The sequence below is a fragment of the Pongo abelii genome, chromosome 6, assembly GCF_028885655.2.
Source record: "Pongo abelii isolate AG06213 chromosome 6, NHGRI_mPonAbe1-v2.0_pri, whole genome shotgun sequence".
NCBI classification, from domain to species: Eukaryota; Metazoa; Chordata; class Mammalia; order Primates; family Hominidae; genus Pongo; species Pongo abelii.
Window position 1 is genome coordinate 8,044,480 of NC_071991.2, and position 22,809 is coordinate 8,067,288.

At 45.2% G+C, this 22,809-nt stretch overlaps 1 protein-coding gene across 1 annotated transcript in view; it reads right to left on the reverse strand.

The window, feature by feature from the left end:
• Positions 1 to 22,809, reverse strand: part of BAIAP2L1 (BAR/IMD domain containing adaptor protein 2 like 1) — a 106,145-nt gene that overhangs the window by 62,133 nt on the left and 21,203 nt on the right. The window contains exons 2-3 of the mRNA XM_002817703.6: positions 9,873 to 9,948; positions 2,515 to 2,601 (exon numbers count right to left, since the gene is read on the reverse strand). Coding sequence (XP_002817749.5) covers positions 2,515 to 2,601; positions 9,873 to 9,948 — 163 coding nt within the window. The remainder of the gene's footprint in view (positions 1 to 2,514; positions 2,602 to 9,872; positions 9,949 to 22,809) is intronic.

Genomic DNA, 22,809 nt, shown 5'->3' on the forward strand with positions numbered 1-22,809 from the left:
GGAATTGTTAGAAACGAGAAGAAAAACCAGTAACCCCATGAGATAGCAAGTATTAAGCAAAAGGACAGCTTGAAACTAAATAAAACAGAAAGTTATTTCTGTTCCCTCTGAATAAAATACATACGCACAAGTGGCCGGGCACAGTGGCACACACCTGTAATCCTAGCATTTTGAGAGGCGGAGGCGGGTGGGTCACCTGAGGTCAGGAGTTTGAGACCAGCCTGGCCAAGATGGTGAAACCATGTGTCTACTAAAAATATGAAAATTAGCCGAGTATGGTGGTGGACACCTGTAATCCCAGTTGCTCGGAAGGCTGAGGCACGAGAATTGCTTGAACCCTGGAGGCAGAGGCTGCAGGGAGCCAAGATCATGCCACTGCACTCCAGCCTGGGTGACAGAGTGAGGCTCCGTCTCAAAAAATCAAACAAAAACAAACAAAAAAATACCCCATATATATATATATATGCATGCACATGAAAGAAATTTCACCATCACAAAATATTTTCCTCACTGAAATGAAAGTTCTAAGCCTGTGTTGTTTATACCAACATCGTTGCTGTGGAAATAGCTGTTTCAACATTAGGAACTCACGGCTGACTCAAGTAAGGTGTGGAGCAGAAGTCTTATTTAAACAGTGGCAGGACCCATAAAACATTAAAAAGGCAAACTGGGTGTGGTGAGTCAGAGCACCATATGTTTTAATGTAAGGATGTTTCTTTTTATTCATGCTATTTTTGGAACCCTATAATCATCTCAACGACTCCCCTAAATATCCTAGGTTTTGCTGTCTGCTTCTGTCTACATCCGGCAGCCTCCGTATTTTATTAAATTCATCGTGCTTAGAACAGAGTTACTACAGTTCAGTCCTCGCTGGCACATGCAGGATTATGGCACCAACCAGGGCACAAGCAGGATTTTGGAAAATTTCTGCATGTAACTGAGTCTATTAAATATAGCAGTACTGGGCTGGGTGAGGCCGGTCATCCTAGCACTTTGAGAGGCCAAGGCAGGGGGAATCCTAGAAGCCAAGAGTTCAAGACCAACCTGGCCAACACAGAGAGACCCCTAAAATATATATAAATATATATATAATTTTTTATTTATATTTATATATATTTATATAAATGTATTTATATATATATAATATTATAGCCTATTTATATATATATATATAGGCTGGGCGTGGTGGCTCACACCTGTAATCTCAGTACTTTGGTAGACTGAGGCAGGAGGATCACCTGAAATCAGGAGTTCGAGACCAGCCTGACCAACATGGCGAAACCCCGTCTCTACTAAAAATACAAAAAAATTAGCCAGGCGTGGTGGCGGGCATCTGTAGTCTCAGCTACTTAGGAGGCTGAGGCAGGAGAATCGCTTGAACCTGGGCAGCAGAGGTTACAGTGAGCCGAGATCGTGCCGCTGCACTCTAGCCTGGGTGACAGAGCGAGACTCTATCTCAATTAAAAAAAAAAAAAAAAATTAAAAAATATATAGATCTCTTTCTCGCAGTACTGACTTATTCACTAACAGGGCATCACTTCCAGCATATGGTCTCCCGTGTGCCTATGGCTTTATACAGAAACCGTGAGGACCCAGATCGCCTCTGCACCCAACAGCCCAGCTCCCCAACTCCACTGTCAGGCCTCTCATTTGTCCCTGTCTTTTATGGGTCAGTTAAGAGCTTCCCAAACAATCCTAAAAACCCTCAGGCCAACCCCATCGAGAAACCATGTGACTTGCCCGCACCTTCCCTTGGTGATGCCCCCACTCCTCTGCTTCCCCTTCACTTCTTAACTGGACATGGATGCGCTTTTCTTCAAACACACACACTTTACCATGATTTTCCTCCGGGTAAGCCGGAAATTTTACCCTTTGTGCAATAAAACATATTCAACAAGTTTTTAAAATGAGAGTGCTGTGTGGGGCTGTTTTAAAAGCCCACCCTTCCCTACCTCCCGACAGTGAAGTGTTCTGTAAACAGAAGCTCAGATCCCCTCGGCAGCGGGCACTGCCCAGGGTGTAACCACCCTCTCTGCCTGCACAGGAGAGCGATTCATACCAGCAGAACCGGAAAAATCACAGCTGAAAGCAACCAGGGAAGAGGCAAGGGCCAAGAGAGCAATGTAAAGGAGTTGGATTTTCTACTAGGTGAGTCACAGGAAACACTCTGGCCGCAGTCCGAGGCCCCAGGAGGCCCGGCTCGCCCATCAGGAATGTAGGTCAAACTCCCAGGGGGAAGGGTGAGAGCCTAGGCACCCAGGGCAAAAGCTCAAGTTCCTAGGAGAGGAGGGAGGCTGGCCAGAAAACAAGGCCTCCACACTCGCCCTCCGGCACCAGCCCCAGCCCCAGCCCACCCTCCGACTAAGCATCAATTTCCACAGACCGAGATGAAGTAGAACCGCAGCATGCTGGCCCAGATCTCTCCTCTGTTCTGGACTGAGCCATCCCACGCGTTTCTCTCGGGGTTCACAGGATGACAAGTGGGGTTTATGTATAAAGGGACAGATCGCTCACCCAGTTCGGTCGACACGGGGGACCCGGTGGCAATCTCACCGATCTTGGCCACTCCATCGTAGTAGGCTTTTCCTGCCAGGATCATAGCTAGACACGAAAGGTGACACACAAAATCGTCACTTAGACAAGGAAAGGAGGAAGCGACACAAGTTTTCTTCCAAACACCCCTCGGTCCCTTCTGGCTGCAGGAAGGTTTGGGCTGTGGCAGGTGTGGCTCTCAGGAGGTAAGACCTGTGTTGAGAGCGGTGCCGGGGTGGAGGCCCCCCAGCCACGGGACAGCCCCATGAGATCCTCATCTCTGACCAGCCCCGGGGAACCTTCAGCAGCAGGTGCTGAAAGTCCAGAGAAGGCTCAGCTTGCTCCTGATGCCAGTTTCAGAGTGGATGTGTTCCTAACGTTGAACTAAGGCTTTGCCTGGGCACGGTGGCTCACACCTGTAATCCCAGCACTTTGGGAGGCTGAGGTGGGAGGAGTTTGAGACCAGCCTGGGCAACATGGTAAAACCCCGCCTCTACAAAAAAAAAAAAATACATAAATTAGCCAGGCATGGTGGAGTGTGCCCGCAGTCTCAGCTACTTGGGAGGCTAAGGTGAGAGGATCGCTTGAACCCAGGAGGTGGAGGTTGCAAGTGAGCCGAGATCGTGACACTGCATTCTAGTCTGGGTGACAGAGCCAGATATTGTCTCAAAAATAAAAATAAAAAAAGAAACACATCCTCTCCAGCCAGAAATCTTTTCTGAGCTAGTTCTTCTCTAGCACTCCAGGTCTGCAACATTCTTAGTTAGGAGGAGTTGTGTGAGGTGGCCTAGGAGCCTGGTCCTTTGATGGCAGTGCTTAATTTTTCTATTGAAAAAGACATTTTGAGCCACAACCAACCAACCTATTTATTGCCAGGAGAGAATATATGAAATTTGAAATATATTATCATTCCAAAAAGCAACACAATTGTCTGAAAAAATAACTGAATGCTCTACTTTTTTTTCTTTTTTGGCAAAGACAGGAAAACTTTTATTGCTACAAGGTGGGTTCTAATTATCTTAAAAATAATACTGCCCCCTTCAAACTGATTCTGAAGACTAAATTATAACTACATGACCTCCTGGGGCAAATTACTTACCCTTTCTGAAACAAAGGTTGCTCATCCTTAAAATGCCCTAAGAATGTGAGCGACAGATGAACAAATGGAAGGTGCTAATATACTTTTTTCACTTTACAATCTAGGTTTGAGGGTATTGAAGGTGTATGATAGAGACCCAGCCTGGTTAGTGTAATTTTGGAGAAAAGCATTTATTTGGAATTTTACTCTAAGATTGGTTTCAGACATAGAAATCAGTTTCTCCTGGAGCTTTGGAGACCACACAGCTTTGAAGCTAAAAGAGCCCTCGGGAATCCCAGAGGCTATACCAGCTGCAATGCCCCAATGTATAATGGGCAATTGTTTTAACAAGGTGGATTTTATTTTATTTTTTTAGGAGCAGAGTCTTGTTCTTTCACCCAGGCTGGAGTGCAGTGGCATGATCACAGCTCACTGCAGCCTTGACCTCCTGGGCTCAAAGGATCCTTCTGCCTCAGCCTCCCGAGTAGCTACCATAGGCACGTGCCGCCATTCCTGGCTAATTTAAAAAAAAAAAAAAAAAAAAAAATGAAAGGGGCTGGGTGCAGTGGCTTACCCCTGTACTCCTAGCATTTTGTGAGGCTGAGGTAGGAGGATCACTTGAGCCCAAGAGTTCGAGACCACCCTTGGCAACATAAGGAGACCCCATATCTCTATTGAAAAGAAACAAAAAAAACTAGCCAGGCATGGTGGTGGGGGCACACGCCTATAGTAGTCCCAGCTACTCAGGAAACTGAGGTGGGAGAATCGCTGGAGCCCAGAAGGTCAAGACTGCAGTGAACCCCAACTGTACCACTGTACTCCAGCCTGGGCAACGGAGTGAGGCCTCTGTCTCTAAAACAAAACAAAAAATAATTTTTTTTTTTTTTTTTTTTTTTTAAGAGTAGGGATCTCACTCTGTTGCCCAGGCTAGTCTTGAACTCCTGGGCTCAAGCGATCCTCTTGCCTGAGCTTCCCAAAGTGTTTGGATTATAGTTGTGAGCCGCAGAATTAATTCATGTGCAGGTCCAGCTGAAGGTATGAAAAGCCAAAACAGTAGTATTTTTTTTTCTGGCAAATTAATCTACTTTAGGATTTATTGTAGAGTTAAAAATTTATGGCCAGGTGCTGTGGCTCACACCTGTGATCCCAGTACTTTGGGAGGCTGAGGCGGGAGGATCACGAGGTCAAGAGATTGAGACCATCCTGGCCAACATGGTGAAACCCTATCTCCACTAAAAATACAAAAATTAGCCGAGTGTGGTGGTGCATGCCTGTAATCCCAGCTACTCGGGAGGCTGAGGCAGGAGAATCGCTTGAACTCGGGAGGCAGAGGTTACAGTGAGCTGAGATCGCGCCACTGCACTCCAGCCTGGCGACAGAGTGAGACTCAGTCTCAAAAAAATATATATATATATATATTTATATATATATAAAAGTTATGGTTTTTACTATATACGTATCCAACTTTAGGAAACACAATACTCTATCTACTGTACTATTATAACACTCAGAATAACCTTAAAGTGTAAATGTAAAAAGAACAATAGCAATTAGCATTTATATATATACTTAGTTCATCTATCCAATGATGTTGAGACATGGTCCACAATGTCATAGCCCGTTGCGCTAAGGGCAGCGGAATGGAGATATTCTGGACATACCCAAGGTCAATGTTGAGTCAGCGGGAAGGCACACAGCTCTGGCTGGGCACTTCACTTCCTCAGCTCTAAATTATGGTGCTTTCTGATTCTTTGGTCTCGGCTAGAACTAAGAAAGAAGTGACTCCACCTAAAAACAAGGTGTGTAGCCAGGAAACTGTCAAGTTGTAAGATGGAACATCTTAGTATGAAGATTTTAAGTTGTAAAGTACTGATCATCTGAAAAGCAAATTAGTGCGGGAATGGCATGCAGGATTACACAATATTTAAGCAAAATGTTTGGTTTGCATCCACACATGAAATCACAATTTTTCATTAATTGTTGACTTACATTGAAAACCATGTAACCTTCTCAGTCTTGTAAAATATCTTTGCTATGATGATAAAGTTAAATTAACTTGAAAATTATGAAATTTAGCCAGAAGAGATAAATAATACTTTCATAATTTTGCTTCCCTTTTGTGAGCACATTAAGATATTTTCTACTACTTATTGTTTTAAGGAAAGAAGCATATTAGTTTTTTTGTTGTTGTTGTTGTTGTTGTTTTTTAAGAGTCAGGGTCTCACTCTGTTGCCCACACTGGAGTGCAGTGGTGTGATCATAACTCACTGCAGCCTCCACCTCCTGGACTCAAGCCATCCTCCCACCTCAGCCTCCTGAGCAACTGGGACTACAGGAACACACTACCACACCTACCTAATTTTTTATTTTTTCTAGAAATAGGGTCTCACTATGTTGCCCAGACTGGTCTTGAACTCCTGGGCTCAAGCGATCCTCCCACCTCAGCCTCCCAAAGTGCTGGCATTACAGGCATGAGCCACCATACCTAGCGTAGTTCTATTTTAGTGATTGGCCAAATACTTCATCAGTCTAGACCAATCTATGTACTTCTACCTGATAATTTTTCCTTAAAATATGGTTTCATTGGGTGAACATTCTGCTCAAAGCCTTTAGTGTCCTCCCACTGCCTATGAGGTAAGGTCACACACCCCAGAGCCCATGGTAGATTTTTACAGTAATGGCCTTCCAGGAATCACATCTCCCGGAACTCCACCGGTATGTGGTCCCCTATCAGGTGGCGTGGCCGTGGGACCTGCTTTGACCCACGGGTTATCAGCAAGCATGACTCCTGCAGGGGCTTGAGAGCTGCTGGGCACTGGGGCTTATACTCTTAGGACACCACTGCTACTGAGTGAGGACAGAGTCTGGCCTCCTTGAAGGGGAAAGACCCCATTGCAGGGCTGCATCCAGCCCACAGCCCCACACGGGCCACAGAAGACTGTAGGTGCAAGAGTGAGCCTGGAGGGTCTGGAGAACTGCCCTGCCTTTATAGGAGAAATAAGAAAGTGTTGCTGTCTGAAGCCACCAAGTTTGAGGGCAGTGAGGTATGCAGCGTGACACAGCATAACGAGCTCTGCCGTGTGCATTCAAGTGTACAGTGATCTGACCCTATCCCGCCCACACCCCAACAGTGTGCCACCCATGCCAGTGTGGACCCCAGGTCCTGGCTTACTTGCTGTCTTTTTTTTTTTTTTTTGAGACAGAGTCTTGCTCTGTCACCAGGCTGGAGTGCAATGGCACGATCTCCGCTCACTGCAACCTCCACCTCCCAGGTTCAAACGATTCTCCTGCCTCAGCCTCCTGAGTAGGTGGGATTACAGGCGCCCGCCACCACACCTGGCTAATTCTTGTATCTTTAGCAGAGATGGGGTTTCACCATGTTGGCCAGGCTGGTCTCAATCTCTTGACCTCGTGATCTGCCCGCTTCGGCCTCCCAATGTGCTGGGATTACAGGTGTAAGCCATCGCGCCCGGCCGACTTGCTGTCTTTTATGCGTGCAGTAGTGTCTGCCTGCTGAAACCTAACATCTGGTAGATGGCTCAGCTCCTGCAGGGCCTCCTCCCTGTTCTAGGCCACACCAACCCACACCACTCATGACACTGGTCTGTACAATGCTCCTAGCCATTCACCTGTAGACTTGGGTTTTTATTATTATTATTTTTTATTTTTTTGAGACAGGGTCTTGCTCTGTCTCCTAGGCTGGAGTACAGTGGTACAATCACAGCTCATTGCAGCCTCGAACTTCTGGACTCAAGCAATCCTCCCACCCCAGGCTCCTGATAGGTAGGACCACAGGTGCATGCCACCATGCCCAGCTAATTTTTTTTTTTTTTTTTGAGGCCAAGTCTCACTCTGTTGCCCAGGCTGGAGTGCAGTGGCATGATCTTGGCTCATTGCAACCTCTGCCTCCCGGGTTCAAGTGATTCTCCTGCCTCAGCCTCCCACGTAGTTGGGATCACAGGCACATGCCACCACGCCTGGCTAAATTTTGTATTTTTAGTAGAGACAGGGATTTACCATTTTGGCCAGGCTGGTTTTGAACTTCTGACCTCAGGTAATCTGCCCACCTTGGCCTCCCAAATTGCTGAGATTACAGGCATGAGCCACCGCGCCTGGCCTGAGCTAATTTTTAAATTTTTTTTTGTAGTGACGGGATCTCGAATTCCTGGGCTAAAGCTATCCTCCTGCCTCAGACTCCCAAAGTGCTGGAATTACAGGCATGAGCCACCACACCCAGCCTGCCTTGTATTCTAACATAACTGTGAACTGCACACCTAGCAGCCTCAACTATTTCCAAATTCTCACCAAGGACTTTACACGTTTACCTACGTTTCTCAATGGCTTCAGCAGAGGCACAACCAGATGGCCTGCAGAAATTCTGGAAATACTTTCTGAAGTATTCACTCCCCAGGAGGTGCTAAAGTGGCAAGAGCCCTTTGGGGAGAAGCCTTGTTAGCAGGAAGCTAAGCTGTAGGCAGCTCACTGGCTCACCTTGTAAAACTCTGCAGCTCATGCTAGAAAAAAAAAAAAAAAAGAGGCAGCTCATGCTAGAAAGAAAAAAAAAACACTGCAGGTCACAGTGATTTCCTTCACAAGGACCTCTAAAGCAATGACTTTGTGGCCTTGTGACTAAGCAATCTTCGGGGGAGAGTCAGCAGTGCACAGCTCTGGCTCTCTGGAGGACGGGGGCACCTGCAGAAGTCACGGGGACCGCTGGAGGGCAAGGGAGCAAAATCCCAGACGTGCTGCACTTCCTGCTGCTGAAATCCCCGAAAGCACAGCGAGGCAGAAGAGAGTAAATGAGCAGTATACTTTTCCAGCGACTACACACAATGGTGCTCCTCCTCACCCAGAGTCCACAGTCTAGCCAGCTCACGCCCTTTCCTGGGGCAGGTTCATGCTGAGCGAGAGTGAGGCCACAGGTTTATTTTCAAAATATCAACAGGGAGCAACCGGTATGGCAAAAAAGATAAGAGGCTGGGTGTGGTGGCTCAAGTTTATAATCCTAGCACTTTGGGAGGCTGAGGGGGGTGGATTACCTGAGGTCAGGAGTTCGAGACCAGCCTGGCCAACATGGTGAAATCCTATCTCTACTAAAAATACAAAAATTAGCCGGGCATGGTGGTACACACCTATAATCCCAGCTACTTGGGAGGCTGAGGCAGAAGAAACGCTTGAGCCCGGGAGGCAGAGGTTGCAGTGAGCCGAGATTGTTCCACTGCACTCCAGCCTGGGCGACAGAGCAAGACTCTGTCTGGAAAAAAAAAAAAAAAAAACAGAAAGAAGAGATAAGAAGAAGATGTAAAACTTGATCTGAAGCTGCCTTCAAATCTAACTGTCAGAAACTACATTTCTACTTATGTTGCTTGGTGACATAAGTAGAACTATGGGCGAGGGTGAAACTGGGGTCTAAGTGTTTTGGGGTGATACTTGCTACATTTTTGGGGAAGAACTGTCTTGACCATGTTAGAATTTGGTGATTGCTAGCATTTTTAAGTTTTTAAGGTGATCACTGACGCATTTTAATCACAAAGACAGGCCAATACCAATACTCAAGTTCATTTTAAATGAAGCATATATTTTGAAATGAGAACCTAAGTCCAACCATTTAATTTAGATGTTTTTCCATTCAGGCTAAAAAAAATTTCTTTTTTTCTCTCTTTTTTGAGACAGGCCCTTACTCTGTTGCTCAGGCTGGGGTGCAGTGGCACGATCACAGCTCACTGCAGCCTCAACCTCCCAGGCGCAAGTGATCATCCCGCCACACACTCCTGAGTAGCTGAGACTACAGGCGCGCACCACCACGATGAGCTAATTTCATTCAAGCTAAAAATATTGTTTCTCATGTAACTTCAAAAGTGACACATCAGGAAAAAAAGATGAAAAAAATGATACATCTAAAGACAAGAAATTCTTTTATATACATAAAAGGAGAATAATTTCTGTGCTGTAGGACCCTAACTTACAAATGTCTTATGTACACATTTTATATTTGTTTACCAAGAATTTGGTTTTAAAAGTAGAAAGCACCATTTTATAGTTAAAAGACATCACTTATAGTAGCCTCGCTTTCATTCAATTGACTTGTTTCAAATACGCTAATATCATTGTGTACTGTCATTGCAAAGTTCTGTAGATTAAATTCATTGTGAACAATTTTAACCACTTTAAGATATTTAAAAATTCAATACTAAGCATTTAAAAATAATTAAATATTTACTGAGTGGCTTTATATATAATCAATTCAGAAAAACAGACTTACCATTTACAGCTTTCTCATAATTTTTCCCCAGGTTTATTAAATTTCGCAGCCCAGGATTGAACTGTTCCATAACATTCTGCCAAACAAACATAACACACAAATTAATAAAATAAACAATAAACCGAGTCATCTTCAGATTTTGTCACTGTGTGGCCCAGGATAGCTATGGATGCCTAACTGCACAGTCTACAAAGTAATGAATGCTGATGTAAAAATAATGAAGCACATCTATTCCCTTACCTGATGGAACAAGGCTCACAGGTGGCAAGGTGCCCGTAACCCTGGCAGTTCTCAGTTGCCCGAGAGGCTGCCTGGAATCTGCTATAAGCGGAGTAGGCAGCAGGCATTCACGTCTCTACCATACGCTGCAGGGACTGTGTGCCTGGCATCCTCTTGGGTTTCAGTGGATTGCTAATGGTTCTCATTCTAGTGTTAAGGAATGCCTGTGCAGGATCAGCTACCTGTACTTAATTACAAAGGCAATGTTTTGAATAGATTTCAATGAATTTCTATCCACTGAATAGAAATTTCCAGGAGATTTTGTTTTTACTCTGCCTAATGATAGGGGAGGGATGTGGAAGGGGGCGTTGGTGGCATGTTGCTGATGGCCCCAGGACACAGGCCTACCTGGAAACTTCTTTCTGGGTGTCCCTGGCATTTTTTTTTTTGAGACAGAGTCTCAGTCTGTCAGGCTGAGTACAGTGGAGTACAGTGGCGCGATCTCGGCTCACTGCAATCTCTGCCTCCCGGGTTCAAGCAATTCTCCTGCCCCATCCTCCCGAGTAGCTGGGATTACAGGAGCCCACCACCACACCCAGCTAATTTTTATATTTTCAGTAGAGGCAGGGTTTCACCATGTTGGCCAGGCTGGTCTCAAACTCCTGACCTCAGGTTATCCGAGTACCTTGGCCTCCCAAAATGCTGGGATTACAGGCATGAGCCACTGCTCCCGGCCTCCCTGGCATTTTCCCACTGATTGGTTTATTCACTAAAGGTGTGTGGAGTAACTACCGTGGGCCAGACCCTGTGCACACAGCTAAGGATGAGGAAGCACTGTTTCCCTCTCATGGATTTCATGGTGCAGCCAGTGTCCAGGTTTCATTTTAACACGTGTTATTCCTGTATCAGTAGAAAGTCATAAGGACAAATGCTAGGACAAGTATAAGACAAACTATTTAGGATGTGGGTCTAAATTTTAAAATACCCTAACTTTGAAGTACAGACAATAAGTCATTCCTACGGTACTCAGACTTCACGACTCACAACACGTGGTGATTGTATGTGTTTGTTCCGTCTAGGAACAACAAGCTTCACAATATTAACCACCCCAAAGAGACCATTCAAGTCTCATCGACCCCTTCCCCAAATGCATGCTCCATTTATATAGACGACCAGATGCAAAAAAGAATGAACAACTACCCAACATTCAAAGAGGCAGGTGCTTTACACACATACCCTTCAGAATAAATGAATAAAGAGGAGAGAGACAATAGGACGACTCTTGTTTTTAATCAAACAGTGATAACAATGAAAAACAACCCACGCCTCGACCTTTCCATAGCCCTGGTCTTACGCCCAAGAGCACTTTCAACTGCGCTCCTATTTTTGTATTTATTGCTACAGTTTTGAGTATATATATATTTTAATATTCTTGATTTCTTGATTTTGGGGAGTAACTGCAGCTTCCTACGACAGTAGATGAGGCCTCAGGTCTCTATACCTCTCACTCTTCCTTTCCAATGGACTCTCTATGCAATTAGATGGCATTTTCCTGATGAAACTATAGTCAGTGTTCATTATGACTTTGTACTAAGGCTGATGGTTCCCTTTCTCAGTAAAGCCTGGCTGTTTTTCCTGGGATGGATAATTGTTTCTTTCCGCCCCGCCACCTTTGCTTAGTTTTCTGTTTATCTACCTTAAACTTGTCCCCATGCTGTATTAGACTTGGCTGAGGCCTATCAGTGTTATTTTTCAAATGTACAAAACTCTCAGCTAATCTCCCGTTCCGTTTTTCCCCTGACTTCCTCTAAGCACTCTCCACCATCTTGCTCAGTGTGGCTTGACTGTCACGGTTGCCCTAGCATGGCTCTCCTGGTGGCCTGTGGCAGCGCTCTTGTCAGCCAGGTAGGTCCACGTCTTCCTATTTCTCCAAAATGGAGATCACACTCCAAAAATGATCTAAGAACTAATGCATAAGAGGTAAATCTGAGTCCCCATGTGTCTAAAATTATCTTTACCTTGATGTTTGTTTGCTATTTTGCTGAGTAGAGCAGAGTAGATTGAAACTATTTTCCTTAGAATTTTTAAGACATCACTTGGTCAGGTGTGATGGCTCATGCTTGTAATCCCAGAACTTTGGGAGGCTGAAGTGGGAGGATCACTGCTTGAGCCCAGGAGTTCGAGACCAACCGGGACAACATATCGAGACTCCCATCGCTACAAAAAATAAAAACAATTAGCCAGGGGTGGTGGCTTGTGCCTGTGGTCCCAGCTACTCGGGAGGCTGAGGTGGGAGGATCACTTGAGCCCAGGAGTTTGAGGCTGCAGTTAGTTGTGACTGCACCACTTCACTCCAATTTGGGTGACAGAGTGAGGATATGTCTCAGAGAGATATTACTCCACTGTCTTTAGCAGCCGGGTCTGCTGCAGTCAGCTGCCATTTCTTCCTATGTGACTTTTTTTTAAAGCTTATTTCTGGAAGCCTTCTCTTTATTCCTGTGTTCTGAAATTGCACCATGGTCTGTCCCAACGTTTTTTTTTGTTTTTCATTTATTTTACTGGACACTCAGTGGGACCCCTAGCCATGTGGAAAATTATGTCCTTCAGGTCCAAATATCGTTCCTGTTTTATTTCTTGTCTCTTCATTCTTTCTGGAACTCTGATGAAGATTTTATATATCCTGGATTTATTCTCTAATCTTTTTTGATTTTCCACTTTCAGTAGTTTTACTCTATAACTCTAACAGATATCCTCAACTTTATGTTCCAATTCTATTTTTTTAATTTGATATATCTTAATTTCTAAAAGCATGTTCATGTTTCTTGATTGCTCTTTTTGTTTTGGTTTTTGAGATGGAGTTTCACTCCATTGCCCAGGCTGGAGTGCAGTGGTGTGATCCTGGCTCACTACAACCTCGGCCTCCCAGGCTCAAGTGATCCTTCCGCCCCAACCTCCCAAGTAGCTGGGATCACAGGCATGCGCCACCACGCCTGGCTAATTTTTTGTATTTTTGGTAGAGACAGGGTTTCGCCATGTTGCCCAGGCTGGTCTAGAACTCCTGAGCTCAAGCAATCCACCCGCCCTGGCCTCCCAAAGTGCTGAGATTACAGGTGTGAGCCACTGCGCCCAGCCTTTTGATTGCTTCTTTTTAAAAGTACTCTCCTGTTCTTGTTTTATAGATGCAGTATCTTCTCCTGTCTGAATTTTTTGGTGTGTTTTATTCCAGTTCCCGTATCATCTCCTGATTACCTTTCACTGTTTGATATCCCTGTATTTCATGTTAGAGACTCTCCTCAAACGTGTGGTGATCCCTGATGGTCAGTTTGTATTTAGGCGTGCAGCCTGTCACTGCTGGCTGGAAGCTGTGGGTGTGTGCACAGGGTAGTGGCTGACCTGCTGGCTTCATTCCAAGCGAATGGCCACTCTACAGTCATCAGAGGCCACTGGGCTTCTGCTGAGAAGTTTCTAATTTCCTGTCATTGGGTAGGGGACAATCATCGGATGGTCAGCTTTCGCAGTCAGGAAGGGGGCCGGGACTGGACAGTTCGGAGCTGATTTTCAGGGAATTCCTCTGTTTTCAGCTCAGAGTTCTGCCTCCTCCACCCTTGGCTGCTGTTTCCAAGTCTAGAGCACCTCAGATTATCCTGAGGTTCAATCTCTGCTCTGCCAGAGGGAGCTGCTAGTGGTGGTGGCTGGGGTAGGGAAGGGAAGCCAGGAGCTCTGCCACCCTGCGCACCAGACTCCGATTCCCGCCCCCACCTTCTGCGGCCCGGTCCTCAGCCTCTGGGGCCCCCGGGGTGAATGGCTCAGTTCCCATCAGACTCCTTTCCCCAGGTTCTTCAGGCTCTCTGAGGTCACTGAGCACTCTCTGTCCATTTTCTATCACCCCAGATTTCTTTAGGTCTCTTGTCAATGGATGTTTTCCAGGTCTTTTTGCACTGTGGATTTATTGGGTATTGTTTTTAATTCCTTTGCCATCATTTTAATGGGTTCTCAAAAGGAAGAAAATAAAATACCCAAGGTGCCTCTCCCATGCCTGCCTGGAAGCCCGCTCACCTGGTATCACTAGACGCAGTCAGGTGCTTGGCACCTACGCGCAACCAGTGGCCAGGAAGCCCCAGAGCCAGCCAACTCCCCCACGATCCTCTCTACAAGATGGTGAAGCCTCAGTACGTAGCCACAGCTGCTCTTTTTCTTTTCCTTCCTTTTCTTTTTTTTTCTTTTCTTCCTTCCCTCCCTTCTTCCCTTTCTTCCTCCTTCTCTCTTTCTGAGACAGGGTTTTGATCTGTCGCACAGGCTGGAATGCAGTGACATGATCACCACACACTGTAGCCTCAAACCCTTGGGCTCAAGTGATCCTCCTGCCTCAGCTTCCCAAGTAGCTGGGAGGTGTGTGCCACCATGCCCAGGTAATTAAATTTTTTTTTTTTTTTTAGAGACAGGGTCTTGCTATGTTGTCCAGGCTGGTCTGTCCACAGCTGTTATTTCTGTCATCTCTTCTCAATTCTTTTGTTTTGGGGCTTTTTTGAAATAGTTTAAGACTCATAAGAGTTGTAAAAATAATACACAGAGTTCCCAGGTATGCTTCCTGCAATGGTATCTTCTATAACCATAGTATATTATCAAACCCAGGAAACTGTCACTGCTACAGTTCTATTAACTCAACTACAGACCTTATTTGGATTTTCCCACTTTTTGTATCACTCATTTTTGGGGGAGGGTTTCATCATTTCTTTTTTCTTTTTTTGAGACGGAGTGTTGCTCTGTTGCCCGGGTTGGAGTGCAGTGGTACAATCTCAGCTCACTGCAACCTCTGCCTCCCGGGTTCAAGCAATTCTCCTACCTCAGCCTCCTGAGTAGCTGGGATTATAGGTGCGCACCACCACACCTGGCTTTTTTTTTTTTTTTTTTGAGACAGAGTCTCGCTCTGTCGCCCAGGCTGGAGTTCAGTGGCGCAATCTCGGCTCACTGCAAGCTCTGCTTCTGGGGTTCACGCCATTCTCCTGCCTCGGCCTCCCGAGTAGCTGGGACTACAGGCACCCACCACCACGCCTGGCTAATTTTTTGTATTTTTAGTAGAGATGGGGTTTCACTGTTAGCCAGGATGGTCTTGATTTCCTGACCTTGTGATCCGCCCGCCTCGGCCTCCCAAAGTGCTGGGATTACAGGTGTGAGCCACTGCGGCCTGCCTAATTTTTGCATTTTTAATAGAGATGGGGTTTCGCCATGTTGGTCAGGCTGGTCTTGAACTCCCGACCTCATATGATCCACCCGCCTCGGCCTCCCAAAGTGCTGGGATTACAAGCGTGAGCCACCACGCCTGGCCGGGTTTCATCATTTCTATGAAATTTTATCATACATGTAGGTTGCTACGATCATCACCGCAAGTAAAATACGGAACTGTTCCACTAACACACATGCCTCTTTGTGCCACCACTTAATAATCACGCCCTCCTCACCAATCCTCGCCTCTGGCAATTCCTGAGCTCAATCTGTGATTCTGTCATTGTGAGAATGCTATATAAAAGGAACCATGGCCGGGCACAGTGTCTCATGCCTATAATCCCAGCACTTTGGGAGGCCAAGTTGGGCAGATCACCTGAGGTCAGGAATTCAAGACCAGCCTGGCCAACACGGTGAAACTCCGTCTCTACTAAAAAATACAAAAATCAGTGGGCGTGGTGGCATGTGCCTGTAATCCTAGCTGCTCAGGAGGCTGAGGCCGGAGAATTGCTTGAATCTGGGAGGCAGAGGTTGCAGTGAGCTAAGACTGTGCCATTGCACTCCAGCCTGGGTGACAGAGCGAGACTCCATCTCAAAAACAAAACAAAACAAAAAAAGGAATCATGGGAGGCCAAGGTGGGTGGATCACAAGGTCAGAAGATTGACACCATTCTGGCCAACGTGGTGAAACCCCGCCTCTACTAAAAATACATGAATTAGCTAGGTGTGGTGGCGCGTGCTTGTAATCCCAGCTACTTGAGGGGCTGAGGCAGGAGAATCGTTTGAACCTAGGAGGCGGAGGTTGCATTGAGTCGAGATCGCACCACTGCACTCTAGCCTGGTGACAGAGCGAGACTCTGTCTCAAAAAAAAAAAAAAAAAAAAAAAAGGAATCTATCATATGTGGCATTTTAAGATTTGCCCTTTTCACCCAGCACAATGCCTTAAGATGTATCCAAGTTGTTGGATGTAGTTTATCACTCTTTTTTTTTTTCTTCACTAGTAGCCTTCCATGGTATGGATATATTGCACTTTGTTTATCCACATACTTGTTGAAGACCTGGCTTGTTTCCAGGTTTTGACAATTCCAAGCAAAGCTGCTATGAGCGATCACATACAGGTTTTTATGTGAGCTTACGTTTTCGTATCTCTAGGATAACCTGGGGGTTCAATGGCTGCGTCACACGGTAGGCACGTGTTTAACTTTTTAAGAAACTGCCAAACTTTTTTTTTTTTTTTCCCAGAACAGCTGCACCATTTTACTTCCCCATTAGCACTCTGAGATTTCACTCATTTTCAAAATCTGATAATTTCATTAGCACACAGCTACTTTCTAATTAAAAGATAAAACTATTTTAAAGTTACTGAAAATTCTTACAGGCCACACGTGGTGACTCATGCCTGTAATCCCAAGCACTTTGGGAGGCCGAGGGAGGTGGGTTGTTTGAGCCCAGGAGTTCGAGACCAGCCTGGGCAACATGGTGAAACCCCATCTCTACCAAAAATACAAAAATTTGGTGGCCGCGGTGGTGGGTGCCTATAGTCCCAGCAACTCAGGAGGCTGAGGTAGGAGAATCACTTGAACCTAACAGACGGAGGTAGCAGTGAGATCGTGCCACTGCACTCCAGCCTGGGCGATACAGCGAGACCCTGTCTCAAAAAATAAAATAACATTTGTATGATATTCTTATGAGGCTGGGTGTAGATAAAAATATAAGAAAACTGACAGAGAGCTGACCCTGCTCAATAATGTATGAGCACCACAGAAAGCAGCCCAGATCTGTTCTTTCCTGCGGATATTCCTTCTCCAAATACAATAGGAGGAAGGTCTCATTTGATTTCCTGATATAATTCTTTTTTTTTTTGAGACAGAGTTTTGCTCTGTCGCCCAGGCTGGAGTGCAATGGTGCCATCTTGGCTCACTGCAACCTCCACCTCCCGGGTTCACGGAACTCTTGTGCCTCGGCCTCCCAAGTAACTGGGATTACAGGCGCCTGCTACCACACCCAGCTAATTTTTGTTTTTTTAGTAGAGATGGTGTTTCACTGTGTTGCCCAGGCTGGTTTTGAACTCCTGACCACAGGTGATTCACCCGCCTCGGTCTCCCAAAGTGCTGGGATTACAGGCATGAGCCATCACACCCAGCCAATTTCCTGATATAATTCTTAAAATGTTCACATATAACCCTAACATCTTAAAATACCAAGAACAACCAATGAGAACTTCCACAGTTAACACCATACACAAATCCCTATCCAAATGATTCTACCAGAGGGGGCAAAAAAAAAAAAAGTTCAACTAAGACTTGAGACTAGGCTGGGCGCAGTGGCTCACGCCTGTAATCCCAGCACTTTGGGAGGCCGAGGCGGGTGAATCACGAGGTCAAGAGATCGAGACCATCCTGGCCAACGTGGCGAAACCCCGTCTCTACTAAAAACACAAAAATTAGCCGGGCATGGTGGCGGGCGCTTGTAGTCCCAGCTATTCAGGAGGCTGAGACAAGAGAATCCCTTGAACCCGGGAGGTGGAGGTTGCAGTGAGCTGAGATTGCGCCACTGCACTCCAGCCTGGCAACAGAGTAAGGCTCCATCTCCAAAAAAAAAAAGATGAGACTACAGTTTGTAGTCAATACTGAGTTCTTAAGCTTGAAAAGTTCAACATATATACTTCTTTATTACTGTACTTAGGTTCAGCTACAGAAATGTTTCCTCCCAGAAATTTTGGCTTTTTTTTTTTTTTTGAGATGGAATCTCACACTGTCGCCCAGGGAGTGCAGTGGCACGATCTCGGCTCACTGCAAGCTCCGCCTCCTGGGTTCACACCATTCCCCTGCCTCAGCCTCCTGAGTAGCTGAGACTACAAGCGCCCGCCACCACGCCCAGCTAATTTTTTGTATTTTTAGTAGAAACGGGGTTTCACCATGTTAGCCAGGATGGTCTCGATCTCCTGACCTCGTGATCCACCCGCCTCGGCCTCCCAAAGTGCTGGGATTACAGGTGTGAGCCACCGCGCCTGGCCAATTTTGGTCTTTTTAACAGTGGAAAATCCATTCCTATACTGGCTCTTGGCCATTCACCTAGTTATTTTAGCTGAAGTACATGTTATTTTTAAATCCAGGGACAAAAAAGCAGTGCTGCCTTTGTATTCCAAAATCTGTAAAGTTTTATAGTAGTTGTGGACGCACTCATGAATAGAAAGGGTCCCACATTTTGGGGGAGAGCTGTAGTTGAGGCAAAGGTCAGTGCTACTGCAAGGCTTGTGAAGACCTGAATTGTTAAACAGCCTACAATGTTAAGAGTCATCAGGAGTAATGAACAAATCCATTTTAAGTTTGGCACTAAGAATTAAAGGGCTTAGGATACCAAGTGAATCTTAACAAAGTGAACAGAAAAAGTATAAATGGGCCAAGCAGCACTGTTACTAAGAAAAAAAAATAGAAATAGCTTAGTCTATATCTCTATCGATAACTGCCTGGCAAGGAGGATACTCTGCCAAACTGGTTTTAACCAGAATGAGTTTCATTTCCATCCAGGGAGGGCATGTATAGTTATGGTTGCACAATACATTCTAGGCTAATGGTAATATCACTCTTCTACTTGTGCTGAGTCGCATAAAAGAAGCTTGGTTCTACCGCAAAACCTTAGCAGTATTAGAAAATTAGTGATTAGCTATTTTAAATAAAATGTTGGAGAACAGTTCTGCTGGAACCAGCACACACTATCCACCAGATTTCTAGCTGCCCTGTTTACCTCGGCATTTCTACTGCCTCCGTAGAGTTACAGATCATAATTATGAACTATGAATAATTATGAGAAATGAATGACGCAATCTTATGATGGTTTTAACTTCCTTAGCATTTGGACTTTTTATAACTCATTTTCAAAGAATTACCAATATGAAACTATACATAAATTAACTGTGTATATTTATAATAAAGTATACATTAATTCAGTTATGAAGCTGAGCGGACTTTAAACTTCTAAAAATTAGTTTCTCTTTTAGTTTCTTCCTTTTTTTTTTTTTTTTTGAGACTCTGTCTTGCTCTGTCACCCAGGCTGGAGCTGCAGTGGCGTGATCTCGGCTCACTGCAAGCTCCGCCTCCTGGGTTCACGCCATTCTCCTGCCTCAGCCTCCCGAGTAGCTGGGACTACAGGTGCCTGCCACCGCACCTGGCTAGTTTTTTGTATTTTTAGAGACGGGGTTTCACCATGTTAGCCAAGATGGTCTCGATCTCCTGACCTCGTGATCCACCTGCCTTGGCCTCCCAAAGTGCTGGGATTACAGGCGTGAGCCATCGTGCCCGGCCCTCTTTTAGTTTCTTTAAGTAGTTCTGTATAGGCCAGGTGTGGTGGCTCACATCTGTAATCCATGCACTTTGGGAGGCAAGGCGGCCGGATCACCTGAGGTCAGGAGTTTGAGACCAACCTGGGCAACATGGTGAAACCCCTTCTCTACCAAAAATACAAAAATTAGCTGGGCGTGGGGGCGGGCACCTGTAGTCCCAGCTACTTGGCAGGCTGAGGCAGAAGAATTGCTTGAATCCGGGAGGTGGAGGTTGCAGTGGGCTCAGATGGCGCCACTGCTCTCCAGCCTGGGTGACAGAACGAAACTCAGTCTCAAAAAAAAAAAAAAAAAAAAAAAAAAAGTTCTCTATATGAACAAGGGCAAATTATTTGATATTTCAGTGCTTTGTTTTTCTCAGCTAAAAGTGTAACATTTCTGATAAATAAGCATTAAAAGTGATTTAAGAATCTCTAAGTAAATATGCAGTTCTGTGGCTTGTAATTTAAGTATCCTTGAAATTTTATATATTATTTTATTCTATACGATCTCATACAAATTAACCGAGTGATATCACAAATGTTCAAACCAATCAAGGTACATTCTAATGTCACGTAGCAAAAATAGCTGTAACAAGGGTTAACTGAGGATATGTCAAGATCGATTTTGGGGTTTTTTTTTTTTTTTTTTTTTGAGACACAGTCTCGCTCTGTCTCCCAGGCTGGAATGTAGTGGCCAGTGGCCTGATCTTGGCTCACTGCAACCTCTGCCTCCTGAGTTCAAGCGATTTTCCTGCCTAAGGAGTAGTTGGGATTACAGGCACCCACCACCACGCCCAGCTAATTTTTGTATTCTTAGTAGAGATGGGGTTTCGCCATGTTGGCCAGGCTGGTCTCGAGCTCCTGACCTCAGGTGATCTGGCCGCCTTGGCCTCCCAAAGTGCTGGGACTACAGGCGTGAGCCACCACGCCCGGTCAAGATCAATTTTATTTGTAGGAAATCTTGCTTCCTTCTTCCTTGAGTGTTGCTGGAAGCTGCTATTCCTGGACTAACATCACCAATACTTGATCACCTGCTCTTCCTTTAGGGAAAGTATTAGTAAGCAAATCTGGCAAGGAGACAGCTGCCTGTGGGCTAACAGATGGTCACAAGAGTCATGCTGTTCATACCCATCATGAATTTGAAGCACAAGCCAAGTACAGAAAAATTAGACAACTGAGATGTTTCTCTTTGAGGAACTGAGTTAGATCAGAAATACTCACTGAAATACATAAACCCACAAAAATGCTTTTTGTTGGTCAAATATGAGTAATGTTTTGGTTACCTATTGGTCTATATTAGCTATTATATGAGCTATCTTGCATTATGTATTAGTTTGCATTATCTATAACTTATAAGATGCCATCTCAATAGCAATGGGCCTGGAAGGTGTGGGGAACTTGGCAGAAAGAAAATTTGGCCTTGAATTCTTGGGCAAATCACATCGCCACCTCTGTGAGCCTCTAGAAAGCCTGAGTCTCTTCCTGTCTACCAATGGGAATCATGATACTTTCTAGCTCACGAGGGGCATGAGGATTCAGTGAGGTAGCTTAACATTATGGAGTGCTTATCATGTACTCTGCAAGCACTTGATACTCAGTACACACTGAACCAATTGTAGTAATTAATTAATATTCTAAGAGAAAAGCTCTAAAATATGAGTCAAGTCTCCAAACAGAGGAACACTCCTATTTACAGAAGTATCTCCAGGAACCTCCACTTCCTGTTAAATGGCATCAGCTCTTCCACCCTGGTGTCATTGTCAGGATGAGGGAGATCACGAACACAGCACCTCTGGAGAAGGGTACGGGACAAAGGACATTGAAGGTGTTATGATCTTCTGCTTTATTCAGTTGAGAACATTTTATTTATTTTGAGATAGGGTCTTGCTCTGTTGCCCAGGCTGGAGTATAAAGGCAAGAACATGGTTTACTGCAGCCTTGACCTCCTGAGATCAAGCACTCCTCCCACCTCAGCCTCCTGAGTAGGTGGGACTACAGACGCAAACCATATCCAGCTAATTTTTGGATTTTTTGTAGAGACGGGGTCTTGCTATGTTGCCCAGGCTGGTCTTGAACTCCTGGACTCAAGCAATCCTCCTACTTCAGCCTCCCAAAGTGCTGGGATTACAGGTGTGAGCTACCATATCTGGCCCTAGAACATTTGTGTCATTAATTTTTTCCATTTGAGGCACATTTTAACATTTACAGAGGGCTACTATGAATCTGGCTCTATGGCTAACATTTTACATGGATCGTCTCAACTGATCCTAACATCGTGGCTGTTATTAACCCCACTTTACAGACAAGATACCAAAACTTTGAAATGTTGAATTTTAAAACCCTGCTGAAGGTCCTACCAGCAGCAAGAGGTGGGGTGGAGTCAGCTCCAGGCAGTTTCCTGACTGGCCTTTGCCTTAGGCCTCAATAGTTCCTTCAAATGAATGGTGAAAAAAAGTGAGATGAAAATGCATTTTATGAGGTCAGAGCACTGACATATTTTGGTATGAGTGATTGTAGGTGTCTCTACAGTACTTTTTTTTTTTTCTTTTAGAAGCTTTCTTGTAATCTTACTCCTGATTTTTGGTGAATATAATTAATCTAAATAGCATAATGTGGAGCAATTCTGCCTGGGCAAACAAATACTCCTGACCCTCCCTCTCCTTTTCTTTCCCATTAAAAAAAAAAAAAAAGATAAATAAAATGGAAGAAAGAAAAAGGGGAATCTGGCCGGGCATGGTGGCTAATGCCTGTAATCCCAGCACTTTGGGAGGCCAAGGTGGGAGGATCGCTTGAGGTCAGGGATTCAAGACCAGCCTGGGCAACATAGCAAAACCCTGTCTCTACCAAAAATTCAAAAAATTAGCTGGGCGTAGCAGTGTGTACCTGTGGTCCTGGCTACTTGGGAGGCTGAAGCAGGAGAAGTGCTTGACCCTAGGAGGCGGAGGTTTCAATGAGCCAAGATTGTGCCATTGTACTCCAGCTTGGGTGACACAGTGAGACCCTGCCTCAAAAAAAACAACGACAAACAAAACAAAACAAAAAACCAAAAACAAAAAGGCCAGGCGTGGTGGCTCACCCCATAATCCCAGCACTTTGGGAGGCGGGTGGATCACGAGGTCAGGAGTCTGAGACCAGCCTGGCCAACATAGTGAAACCCCATCTCTACTAAAAATA